Raw genomic sequence first — 13,350 nt, 5'->3', positions numbered from 1 at the left:
TGTATATACTGTGCATCTAGACCATGTGGTTCAACAACACGTTAGAGTTTGCAAAATTGAAATTTACCTAGTTAATTCTAGTCAGCTATTGAAGAGCGAGTGAAGCTCACTTCATTCACTTAACACTTATACATTCCACTTTTGTTTACTTGGAAAAATTCATTCTGTACTTTATTTTTCACTTTATGGTGTATATAGTAAAGAAACTCGGAGAAGGCAATGGCACCCCGCTCCAGCACTCTTGCCTGGAAAATCCCATGGATGGAGGAGCTGGGAAGGCTGGAGTCCATGGGGTCGCTGAGGGTCAGACACGACTAAGCGACTTCCCTTTCACTTTTCACTTTCACGCATTGGAGAAGGAAATGGCAACCCACTCCAGTGTTCTTGCCTGGAGAATCCCAGGGACGGGGGAGCCTGGTGGGCTGCCGTCTATGGGGTCGCATAGAGTTGGACACCACTGAAGCGACTTAGCAGCAGCAGCAGTAAAGAAACTGTAACTTTCTGAGCTTTATGTTTCACTTTATAGTGCAGATAGTAAAGAAACTAACTCTGAAATTCAGTCAATTGACAGTTTTGGTCAGCTGAGTGTTCTCCGAGAAAGTTATATAAATCCAAATAGATTGACTCTGCAGTGTGTGTACTGTATTTGTATCACTTTGTATCTTACTTTCGTTGCCCAGTGCTTCTCTTTATCATCCTTTCATATCATTTTTTTCTCTATAACCTCCACTTATATCCCCTTTACATTTACACTGGCATTCTAGAGGCAGCTTTTCTTTTATCTAACCATTTCTCTCTGCCGCTGCTGCTACTAAGTCGCTTCAGTCTTGTCCAACTCTGTGCAACCCCATAGACGGCAGCCCACCAGGCTCCCCCATCCCTGGGATTCTCCAGGCAAGAACACTGGAGTGGGTTGCCATTTCCTTCTCCAATGCAGGAAAGTGAAAAGTGAAAACGACCCCATTTCTCTCTACTACCGTCTTCTTCTGTCCTGCCAACATTTTTTCCCACTTAGTCTATTGCATTGCAGTTTTCTAACTGATATCTCTGTTTTCACTCTATCCGCGTGTTCACAGCCAAGATGATCCTTCAGAAGTATTAAGTTAAATCATCATCACTCCAGTATTCAGAATCCTCTGGTGTCTTTATTCAGAGTAAAATTAAAGCCCTTCATGGTGACCCCATCATCTGTCCCTGCTTTTACCTCTCTGACTGGACCTTCTTTTTTTTCTCCCTGTTTATTCTGCTTCTTGTGCAAACCATGCATGCTTCTCTGTCAGGACCTTTACACACTCTTTCTCTCTTACTTTAAAAACTCATATCCCCAAGATTTTTCTCATGAGTTGCTCACTCATTTTTTCAGATCTCTGCTTACATGTCAACTTTTTGGAAGGCCTACCTGGTCAATTTATTGGGGACCATCACCCTATATGAAATAGGAACCTATCACTCTGTGTACTCTATTCCCTTCATAGCAGTTAACCACCTACCCTGTTGGGTATTTTGTCTGTCTCCTTACTGTATTTCTGTTTTGCTCACCACTGCATCCTTAATCTTTATTAGTATATGGCACATGGTTGGCTCTTAACTATTTAGTGAATGGATGGATGGATGGATGAATGAATGAATGTACCTTCAAAGGGCAGGAAAAATGAGAAATTGGTGGGGGTGGGAATTAAATGTGTAGGCTTTTTGCTAGTTCTTGAAACAAGGTAAACTATATTATCTCCACTTTTGCTCTTGGATTACACAGCTATGAAGAATAAAGTAAATCCAATGTCTATGAAGAAGAAAGTAAATCCAAGAAGAAGTAAATCGAGAGCTATTTGTTTGTTTATAAATTTATCTAACCTAAACTGGGTATTCTGCTTATTTATCTGTAGTTAATTTCTTCACTCAGGAAAACTTATTGAATGAGCAATTAAAGTACCTATCTAACAAAATAGCGCTTTGTACTATTTTGGCTAATAAAATAGTGAGGCATATCAGTAACATACAATCATAATTAAAAGTTAAATGCATTAAATTCTGTTATAGTATGTTTTTCAAAACTAGATTTCATTTAAAATATCTTGTTTCCAAACAAATTATTAACTTATTCATATCTTTGCTTTTTTTAGAAAGAAAAAAGATGCAATCGATCCCTTATTATTCAAATACAAGGTGCAACCCACTAAAAAAGAATTGTATGAGTGTGCTATTGTTAAGGCAACACAAATCAGGTAAAAATCTGTATCTTCTCTATGCTGGTTTAAAGTAGAATAATTATATTGTTCAGTTTATGGGCTAATGAATAGTATAGTTGAGATGACCAGTATTTTCCTTATTCATAACTGAGTTTCTTCCTTTTTTTGCTTTTAGCTCAAAATATGATTTTTTTTTCTCATGTTTTCTTTTTTTTTTTAATTTAACTTTACAATATTGTATTGGTTTTGCCATATATCAAAATGAATCTGCCACAGGTATACATGTGTTCCCCATCCTGAACCCTCCTCCCTCCTCCCTCCCCATACCATCCCTCTGGGTCGTCCCAGTGCACCAGCCCCAAGCATCCAGTATCGTGCATCAAACCTGGACTGGCGACTCGTTTCATATATGATATTATACATATTTCAATGCCATTCTCCCAAATCATCCCACCCTCTCCCTTTCCCACAGAGTCCAAAAGACTGTTCTATACATCAGTGTCTCTTTTGCTATCTTGTATACAGGGTTATTGTTACCATCTTTTTAAATTCCATATATATGCGTTAGTATACTGTATTGGTGTTTTTCTTTCTGGCTTACTTCACTCTGTATAATAGGCTCCAGTTTCATCCACCTCATTAGAACTGATTCAAATGTATTCTTTTTTTTTTTTTTTTATTTCCAATATTCTGGTAGGTGGGTCATAGAGGATCCTGCTGTGATGTATGTTGGAGAGTGTTTTGCCTATGTTCTCCTCTAGGAGTTTTATGGTTACTGGTCTTACTTCTAGATCTTTAATCCATTTTGAGTTTATTTTTGTGTATGGTGTTAGAAAGTGCTCTACTTTCATTCTTTTACAAGTGGTTGACCAGTTTTCCCAGCACCACTTGTTAAAGAGATTGTTTTTAATCCATTGTATATTCTTGCCTCCTTTGTCAAAGATAAGGTGTCCATATGTGCGTGGATTTATCTCTGGGCTTTCTATTTTGTTCCATTGATCTATATTTCTGTCTTTGTGCCAGTACCATACTGTCTTGATGACTGTGGCTTTGTAGTAGAGCCTGAAGTCAGGCAGGTTGATTCCTCCAGTTCCATTCTTCTTTCTCAAGATAGCTTTGGCTATTCGAGGTTTTTTGTATTTCCATACAAATTTTGGAATTATTTGTTCTAGCTCTGTGAAGAATACCGTTGGTAGCTTGATAGGGATTGCATTGAATCTATAAATTGCTTTGGGTAGTATACTCATTTTCACTATATTGAGTCTTCCAATCCATGAACATGGTATATTTCTCCATCTATTAGTGTCCTCTTTGATTTCTTTCACCAGTGTTTTACAGTTTTCTATATATAGGTCTTTAGTTTCTTTAGGTAGATATATTCCTAAGTATTTTATTCTTTTCGTTGCAATGGTGAATGGAATTGTTTCCTTAATTTATCTTTCTATTTTCTCATTATTAGTGTATAGGAATGCAAGGGATTTCTGTGTGTTGATTTTATATCCTGCAACTTTACTATATTCATTGATTAGTTCTAGTAATTTTCTGGTGGAGTCTTTAGGGTTTTCTATGTAGAGGATCATGTCATCTGCGAACAGTGAGAGTTTTACTTCTTCTTTTCCAATTTGGATTCCTTTTATTTCTTTTTCTGCTCTGATTGCCGTGGCCAAAACTTCCAAAACTATGTTGAATAGTAATGGTGAAAGTGGGCACCCTTGTCTTGTTCCTGACTTTTAGAGGAAATGCTTTCAGTTTTTCACCATTGAGGATAATGTTTGCTGTGGGTTTGTCATATATAGCTTTTATTATGTTGAGGTATGTTCCTTCTATTCCTGCTTTCTGGAGAGTTTTTATCATAAATGGATGTTGAATTTTGTCAAAGGCTTTCTCTGCATCTATTGAGGTAATCATATGGTTTTTATTTTTCAATTTGTTAATGTGGTGTATTACATTGATTGATAGGCGGATATTGAAGAATCCTTGCATCCCTGGGATAAAGCCCACTTGGTCATGGTGTATGATCTTTTTAATGTGTTGTTGGATTCTGATTGCTAGAATTTTGTTAAGGATTTTTGCGTCTATGTTCATCAGTGATATTGGCCTGTAGTTTTCTTTTTTTGTGGCATCTTTGTCAGGTTTTGGCATTAGGGTGATGGTGCTCTCATAGAATGAGTTTGGAAGTTTACCTTCCTTTGCAATTTTCTGGAAGAGTTTGAGTAGGATAGGTGTTAGCTTAATGGCAACGGGATCATACTTATCAATAATTACCTTAAACGTAAATTGGTTGAATGCCCCAACCAAAAGACAAAGACTGGCTGAATGGATACAAAAACACAAGACCCCTACATATGTTGTCTACAAGAGACCCACCTCAAAACAGGGGACACATACAGATTGAAAGTGAAGGGCTGGAAAAAGATTTTCCATGCAAATAGGGACCAAAAGAAAGCAGGAGTAGCAATACTCATATCAGATAAAATAGACTTTAAAACAAAGGCTGTGAAAAGAGACAAAGAAGGTCACTACATAATGATCAAAGGATCAATCCAAGAAGAAGATATAACAATTATAAATATATATGCACCCAACATAGGAGCACCGCAATATGTAAGACAAATGCTAACAAGTATGAAAGGAGAAATTAACGATAACACAATAATAGTGGGAGACTTTAATACCCCACTCACACCTATGGATAGATAAACTAAACAGAAAATTAACAAGGAAACACAAACTTTAAATGATACAATAGACCAGTTAGACCTAATTGATATCTATAGGACATTTCATCCCAAAACAATGAATTTCAGGTTTTTCTCAAGCGCACACGGAACCTTCTCCAGAATAGATCACATCCTGGGCCATAAATCTAGCCTTGGTAAATTCAATAAAATTGAAATCATTCCAAGCATCTTTTCTGACTACAATGCAGTAAGATTAGATCTCAATTACAGGAGAAAAGCTATTAAAAATTCCAACATATGGAGGCTGAACAACACGCTGCTGAATAACCAACAAATCACAGAAGAAATCAAAAAAGAAATCAAAATTTGCATAGAAACGAATGAAAATGAAAACACAACAACCCAAAACCTGTGGGACACTGTAAAAGCAGTCCTAAGGGGAAAGTTCATAGCAATACAGGCATACGTCAAGAAACAAGAAAAAAGTCAAATAAATAATCTAACTTTACACCTAAAGCAACTGGAAAAGGAAGAAATGAAGAACATCAGGGTTAGTAGAAGGAAAGAAATCTTAAAAATTAGGTCAAAATATGTTTTTTATATAATGTAACCCCCTGTTTAATATTTTTCACTTTTCTATTTAATTTTTGACTTATACTTTGAATATAATTCTGCTAGATCTTGGTTACGGTCTTATTAACTCATTTTCTTCTTAATTGGTGAACCAGAGATTATAAGATGGGAAAGTTATGCTTGATAATAGAAGATTTAATTGACTTGCAGCTCTTTGTTAGCATCAAATGATAATACTATTCCTATAATAAAAGAGATAGTAATATTCCTCTAAGGTAGCCTTACTATGATAGAGTAGCTCTGACAAGGAGGACTTCCTTCAGTAATAGAAAGGTTATATGTGTACTGTCTAGTATGGTGGAAGTGTGGCTAGTTACAGTGCAGAACTGAAGTTTTTATTTTAATTTTATTTATTTAAAAAACATATGGCTAATAGGTGCCATGTAGAGCAATACATTTCTTGAGGACTAGTATATTTAGTTAACAGTCAAAAGAAAATTACTCTCAGCTAGTGTATGGTGCTGGGCTCCTTTTTCAGACCTTTTTTTTCATGTAGTCCTTCCTATAGTTTAGGAAAAATACGTATTTTGAGGAGGGCCACTACTTAAGAACTCCTATATTGTTTGTTTACTCATAGAAATTTTTAACTTAGCTTTTTCTTAAAAGGAGTACATTAAATTCAATTGAAATATTTGCTTTCTTTCGAGAACCTTTCTAGAAATACTTGTTATGTTTATTTTTTTGTCTTCTGTGTGTGGTGATGGTACTAGTGTGGTTGCTGTTTTTTAATTGGGGCCTAAGGAAAATGAAAAATAGTGTATTTTTAAAGCTTTAATCATTCTAACTCTTTAATTTTAATCTCATGAATTTGCTGGCTGCCATATGAAGTTTAAATACAAAATATTTTACAATTTGATAAAACCCATGTTCACTTCTGTTCACAATATCCATTTGAATGTTGATTTATGTAGCAGTATGTGATACATGGTAGTCTGTGAATTTTGATTATGTTAAGAATTTTAATGGTAATACTTATAGGGATGATCATCTAATTTTATAAAATTTGGTTTACTCTGTGTAGTATATTTTCTTTGAGGTTTATTTGATTTCTAAGTGGTTCCTAAGCAACAAATGCATATACTGTTTTTGTAATAGACTTTTATGGTAGATCCACTCAAGTAGATCTTATAACATTCTATATAAATACTTCTTTACATATAAATATATATATATTCTCTCCATCTTTTTTGTTTAATGAAGTAGTAACGTAAATACTTCTGTATAAGTTTCTTGTAACTTATAAATACTATTGGAAAATGAAATGTTCTTTTCCTAGGTTTGAAACTGAATTATGGATCTAAAGAGATTATGGAGCTCAGATTGAATTCTTGGATATTAACACTTTCTTCTTTCTCCTCCTTTTCCTTATAGCCGGAGAAAACACCTATTTTCTCGTGATAAACTAAAGCTTTTTCTGAAGCAACACTGTGAACCACAAGATGGAGTCATTAAAATTAAGGTAGTTAGAACAGTGATATTATTTGTTGAAAAGAAGGAAGAAAGATAAAAATGAGTAGTGTTATAAGGTTGTAACATTGCAGAAATGTTACTCCAAAGTTGCTTGAAAATATCTCTCTCTACCTGGAGCCAGTTTTTAGTAATTTTCTTTGTATTCATTGGATTAAATACAGTTTTTATGCAATTGCTAGAAATGCTAGAGGCCTCAGTTACTTCTACTGTTCTCCTTGTATAAAAAGGTCAACCACGATAGATGAGAGTAAATGGAAGACTATGGGGGAAATTCCCTGGCAGTACAGTGGTTAGAACTCTGCATTTCCACTACAGGGAGCTCAGGTTCGATCCCTGGTCAGGGAACTAAGATCCCACAAGCTGCATGGCCAAAAAAAAAAGGTGAATGGATAGGGCAACTAGAGTTTTCTAATAGTAATGCTGGCTCAGAAAAACAGATTCAAAGAACAATGCTAAAATAGATCCTACTAGGTAAGAAGATAATATATATAATAAAAAGAATCTCAGAGACCAATACTAAGCAGATAGATTATATTTCATTAATAACTATTTAGAGGGAAAAAATCAAGTTTAGGAACCTCATATTGTACACTCCAGTAAAAAGTTAAATGATAAAACTAAAACTAATTTTTTTAAATCAGAAATACTTATATTGGGAGAGAGACATTAAGTAAAACAATAGAATGGATTAGAGAAATGTATGCATGTATCAAAAGTCAGCTACTGTATGCCTAAGATTTGTGTATTTCATCATATGTATATATTACATCAAAAGAAAAGATATGAAGGAAAAGGGTATTTGGTTTATGTGAAGAGTAGTATTTCACATCTCTAGAGACAAAGATAAATAGAACTGGGACACTTGGTTAACTACTTGGAAAATAGTTGGGTCTACTTGGAAAATAGTTGGCTCTATTTGGAAAATGTTGGGTCTAACTCAAAAAATAAAAAGGACGTAAAATAAATCTTAATGTTATTTATGCTAAAGTACTTAGGTGGAGCAATATAAAAGAAATACCAAGGATGAGATTGATTTGACAATATGAACTTATGTAGGATTAAAAATGTCATGAACAGATTTAAAGGGCAAGTGCTAGAGGAAAGATACTTTCAGTGAATACATTGAGGAGCTCAAATCAATTATAAAATATGAGAACTCCATTAGAAAAATAGACATGATCAAAATTTATAGTGGATGAAGTATAAAACTTGAAAACATGTAAGGTAAAATCATCTGAAAGAATTTTTAAAGTATTTGTCTTGATAAGAGAACATGATTTAAGCATTCTTCTGTCTATAGTATTGAACAGGTAGTCATGTAAAATGATGCTTAAAAAAGTTGATGATTTAGACACTTGTGATAAATGGCTAGAACAGTACCTAACATTTGATAGACAGTCAATGAATATAGCTGCTTATGTGTATCATAAATAGCCAGTTGGCCAGTTCACCTAATTTTATAAGATTTCTTCCACATCAGTGAATAAAAATAGCCCAAATAAGGAAAAAATGGTGACAGACATAAGTTTTCACCCAGGAAAATAAAGTCAATAAGTTTGAAAAGTTCAACTTTACTTAATAAATAAATAAAAATTAAGGTTATAGTGAATATTTTTCTCAGGAGTATAATGAAAGATGGTTAGTGGCTATTCTAGTATACTTATACACACACACACACACACACACACCCTTAAAACAACCAAGTTTGATACACAGTTAGTAGATATTCTAGTACACACACACACACCCCCTTAAAACAACTAAGTTTGATACCCAGTATGGTGAATGTAGACTGTTGTTAGGAATACCTGCAAGAACACAAAGATGTGGGATTCTTTTTTATTGTGTGTGTTGTGTGTGTGAATAAGGATACCTTGGCAGTTAATATAGTAAAGCCTATTTGATCCTTTTTGGGTATGTGTTTCAGAAGAAGCCATCCACTCATACTTAAAGTACTGTTCTCTATAAAGTGAAAGTTGCTGAGTCATGTCTGACTGTTTGCAACCACATGGACTATACAGTCCATGGAATTCTCCAGGCCAGAATATTGGAGTGGATAGCCATTCCCTTCTTCGGGGGATCTTCCCAACCTAGGGATGGAACCCAGTCTCCCATACTGCATGTGGAATATCACAGGTTATTTAAGTGGGACAGTAGACAGCCATCTTAATGGAATTTAATGTGAAATCTTAATGAATTATTCATTTACTGTGTTAGGTATTAAAAGCTATGTTCTACCAGAAGTAAAAATATTATTATAGTAAATTGAATTCCCAGTAGAAGCAATCCTATTTTATTAATAACTTAAAATTTTATATCATCACATTTTCTGTATTTCTGTAAATAGCATTTTTTTTGGAGAGGAAGAAAGAAGATAATCTTTGCTGTTAGACCAAAACTTATCTTCAGAATTGCTAATCGAAAATAAGAAGTTTAGAGTTGGACATGGATGAAAGTAGAAGGAAAGAAACTCTTGATTTTAGCAGATATCCAGGAACCACACAACTTACAGTAAAAATGAGGTTGACTTCTATGAACTTAAATTTTGAGTTGAAACTTTATAGAAATTTATCAATATTTCTGCTTTTATCCAGACCAGCTTTAAAATTTGATACATAAAGTATTTAAGTTATCATTTCAAACTGAAGGGGGAAGTCTAAATGTTCAGCAGTTAGGCTAAGAAAAATTTATTGATTTAATATAGTGGATTTTTTAATATTTAATATATGGATTATTTATTTACTAGAAAGCCTCATACAAAATTAGTCAAAAGCAAACAAAAAAGATTATTGTATAAGTGAAATTTTGAGATAGTTTTAGAATTCAGGAAACTGTTGAAGCATTCTTGAATATTTTATGGTGAAGGAATCCTTTGAATTGTGGATTTCTTCCTGGTAAAGCTGATTAATTATGTAATTTTTAAAAGGATCAAGAAATAAAATGTATGTTACTACACAATACACATAAAATTCTAATGCTTTTGACCTGGTTTTTGACAGTAATCATATGACATGTTAAAGCTTATATACATATGATTTACTAATGTGTTGTTATTATACCCTGTGTTGTCGTCTTTTTTTTTTTTTTTTTAATGAAGGCATCATCTCTTTCAACATATAAAATAGCAGAACAAGATTTTTCTTACTTCTTCCCTGATGATCCACCCACATTTATCTTCAGTCCAGCTAACAGAAGAAGAGGGAGACCTCCCAAACGAATATCTGTTAGTCAGGTAAATAGAGAATAGATAAAAAGTGCACAGTAGTTCTTAATAAAACTAACCAAAATTACGAGTAGGGTTTGGCTCGCTTCACCCCTGGACCCTGTAGGAAGGAACACTTTCCTTCACACAAGAACAGGGTGTAGTGTATTTTGACAACTGCTTAGCAGTGAGGCTTGTAGAAGTTTCAGGTGTGAGTTAGACATGAGTCTCATGCCACAGGGGTTTTGTACTGAAATGTAAGCAGTTACTAAAATGTAAAGCATGATAGACTACAAAAATGTCTCTGACATGTGTTTACTCTGCCTCTTTCTTATTTGATGTCTACACCAGCTAGTTTAAGTACCCTGAAATATTTTTGTTTTTCTAATGCATATTTTTAAGGCTCCTCTTATGTATTATTGGTTTTTTTTTTCTGGGAGGTTTTTGTACTAATTTGTAGAACTATAGAATTAACTTATATTCTATATGTTACTATGATTAGAGTTACTAAAAGTTCAATTATATTTTCGAATAAAACCTTAGTATAAAGAAAGTATAATTGATGAGGGCTTTACATTTTTTCGTTTTTTAAGTGTAAGGAAAAAGTAGACCAGTTTGTAAAAGTTGTGGTTACAACTTTACTTTCTTGGTTTTTATGTGTGTGTTTTGTTTTTATTTTTTTTAGGAGGACAGCATTGCCAGTAAACAGACTATTGCAGGCTATAGGAACAAAACTACTAAAGAAAGAGACAAACTTTTAAAACAAGAAGAAATGAAATCACTGGGTGAGTTTTAATGTAAAGAATATACCAAAGATTTTGGCAAACAGAAGAGGCTTAATAAATGTCTCCAATTCCTTCACCTTCATTTGTTGTCAGCCCTCTTAATACCTTTTTTTGTCTCCAAAAACTGTTTAGTTACAGGAAAGTGTATTTCTCTGTGCCTAGGTAGGGGATGTTTCTAAAATGGCTTATTTCTGGTTTTGTCTTTCTTAAGATTAGTTTTTTCCCTCATATAACTATTAATTTCTTTGATAAATGAGACCTCTGTTTATCTCTTAAAACAACATTTCAAGGTATAACATATCCTCTGTTAAACTGACCTAATGCTAGATTAAGCACAAGTTGGCAGTTTCTAGCCATTTTTGTTTGATTCCTACAGCCTTATAAAACATTGTTTCCCAAATGTGACTATATACATGAATCATTTGGGAATCTTAGTAAAATGAAGATTCTAAATTAGTAGGCCTGGGTGGGAGAAAAGATTCTGCAGTTCCAACAAGGTGGTACCTTGCTGCTGGTCTTAGGGCCACACGCAAGGCTTTCAAAGGCAGGTTTGTGTTTGTCCTATGGCAGTAGTTTGTCTTAAACAGAGAGGACTTGCTCTTCCCATTTTAATCACCAGCTGACTCCCTCTGTGAGTGTCTCTTGATCTCATTTAAACCTTAAAATATTTCTGAGGTTCTTTTGTTACATTTAAAAAGTGTGGTATTTTCTGTCTGTGTACAATTCTAAGTCTGATCTTCTCCACAGCTTTTGAAAAGGCTAAATTAAAAAGAGAAAAAGCAGATGCCCTAGAGGCAAAGAAAAAAGAAAAGGAGGATAAAGAAAAAAAGAAGGAAGAATTGAAGAAAATTGTTGAAAAAGAGAGACTGAAGAAGAAAGAAGAAAAAGAGAGGCTTAAAATAGAAAGAGAAAAGGTATATCCAAGTATATTAGTTATACTCTCCACAAATAGTAAATAGTATTCAACACTTTATATATTTAAGTTCATGGTTAATTTAAAAATACTTTTATCACTTTCATTTACATTTATAGTTGTGCATAGAGCACTGATAAATGGTATTGCGATATCTCCATTTTCCTTGGAAAATTTAATGAATGATTTAAGGTTCAACATATATGAGTGACTTTACATCTCAGAGCCTCTTCCGAAGTACAATTCTAACGTTGCTTTTCTTCATTGTTTAGACTTCCATATTTAGGGAAATAAAACTTTCAGAAGTAAAACTACATTGTTAGAAAAATACAATAAAATGTATGAGCGATAAGAATTAGTGTAGTGTTGTTATTTTCCTTGAAGAATAAAGTATCTTTGTTTCAGCAAATCTTTTATTATCATCTTCAGCGGTAGATATTTCTTAGAGAATTCCATAGCTGGTTTCTTCTGAAGTCCATCGTTGTCATTGGTTTTCTGGATATTCACAAGCACCCTTGGAGAAGGACATGGCAACCCACTCCAGTATTCTTACCTGGAGAATCCCATGGACAGAGGAGCCTAGTGGTCTACACCCCATAGGGTTGCAAGAGTGGGACACGACTTAGTGACTAAGCCACCACAAGTACCCTAGATGATCATGTTATATATTATGTTCATTTAAATTGCATGTGTTTCTTGAATTATTTCAGATAGGCCCTTGCGTGGAAGTAGGGAGTGTCTGATATGTGTTCACTCCAGAAAGTGTAGAATACAAGAAAAAAAAAAAAAAACCACTTGTAATCTAAATGGTAATATTTAGAGATAGCATTATTGCTTTGATTAATTTATTTCTAACTTTATTGTGGCGCTTAAAGAATAAGATCCAGCATTTATAATTTTGTATATATATATTTTAACATTATTATAAACATTCTGTCCTGCTACTAAATAAACTAAGTAATGTGAAATTTTTAGTGACTGCATGTAGTATTTAATCAAATAGATACAGGTAAACACTTTACAAATTTTTGCTCATAAACAAGGATACTTTGTTCAAATTTATGAACAAAAGTCTTTCCTGTTTTTGGATTGTGTCTCTGGATTAATTTGTAGAATTGAAATACTAGGTCAATGGGTAAGAACATGTTAAAAACTTTCTGTACCTAGTGAACATAGGTATTTGTTTGTCAAATGTGTTGTACTTATGTATACTCTTAGCAACAGTGAATGAAAATACCCATCTTATTACACCCTACAAGAATTATTTGGGTGGAGGGAGGGCTTATTTCAGCAGGCCACTCAAAGCACAGTTAAGTTCTGTAACTATCTAGGTGTTTTCTGTTAAACTTGAGAAGTGTACATCTGTTTACTTTCAGTGTTAATAAATCTCAAAGAAAGAATATTAACATGCATTAAACATATATATTATTACATAGTTAGCATATTTATTGGAAATAATTATAACAAAATATTTTGTTTA

The 13,350-nt window shown here is 33.7% G+C and overlaps 1 protein-coding gene across 6 annotated transcripts in view; it reads left to right on the top strand.

Annotated features, from left to right (window-relative positions):
• Positions 1 to 13,350, top strand: part of BAZ1A (bromodomain adjacent to zinc finger domain 1A) — an 86,126-nt gene that overhangs the window by 37,144 nt on the left and 35,632 nt on the right. For all 6 annotated transcript variants that reach the window (XM_070358717.1, XM_070358716.1, XM_070358715.1 and 3 more), the window contains exons 4-8: positions 2,121 to 2,222; positions 6,872 to 6,959; positions 10,068 to 10,202; positions 10,858 to 10,957; positions 11,705 to 11,871. In XM_070358717.1, the coding sequence (XP_070214818.1) occupies positions 2,121 to 2,222; positions 6,872 to 6,959; positions 10,068 to 10,202; positions 10,858 to 10,957; positions 11,705 to 11,871 (592 nt within the window). The remainder of the gene's footprint in view (positions 1 to 2,120; positions 2,223 to 6,871; positions 6,960 to 10,067; positions 10,203 to 10,857; positions 10,958 to 11,704; positions 11,872 to 13,350) is intronic.

The sequence above is a fragment of the Bos mutus genome, chromosome 21 (assembly GCF_027580195.1).
Source record: "Bos mutus isolate GX-2022 chromosome 21, NWIPB_WYAK_1.1, whole genome shotgun sequence".
NCBI classification, from domain to species: Eukaryota; Metazoa; Chordata; class Mammalia; order Artiodactyla; family Bovidae; genus Bos; species Bos mutus.
Note: the sequence above shows the minus strand (reverse complement) of the source record. Positions and strands in the feature narration are given on the sequence as shown.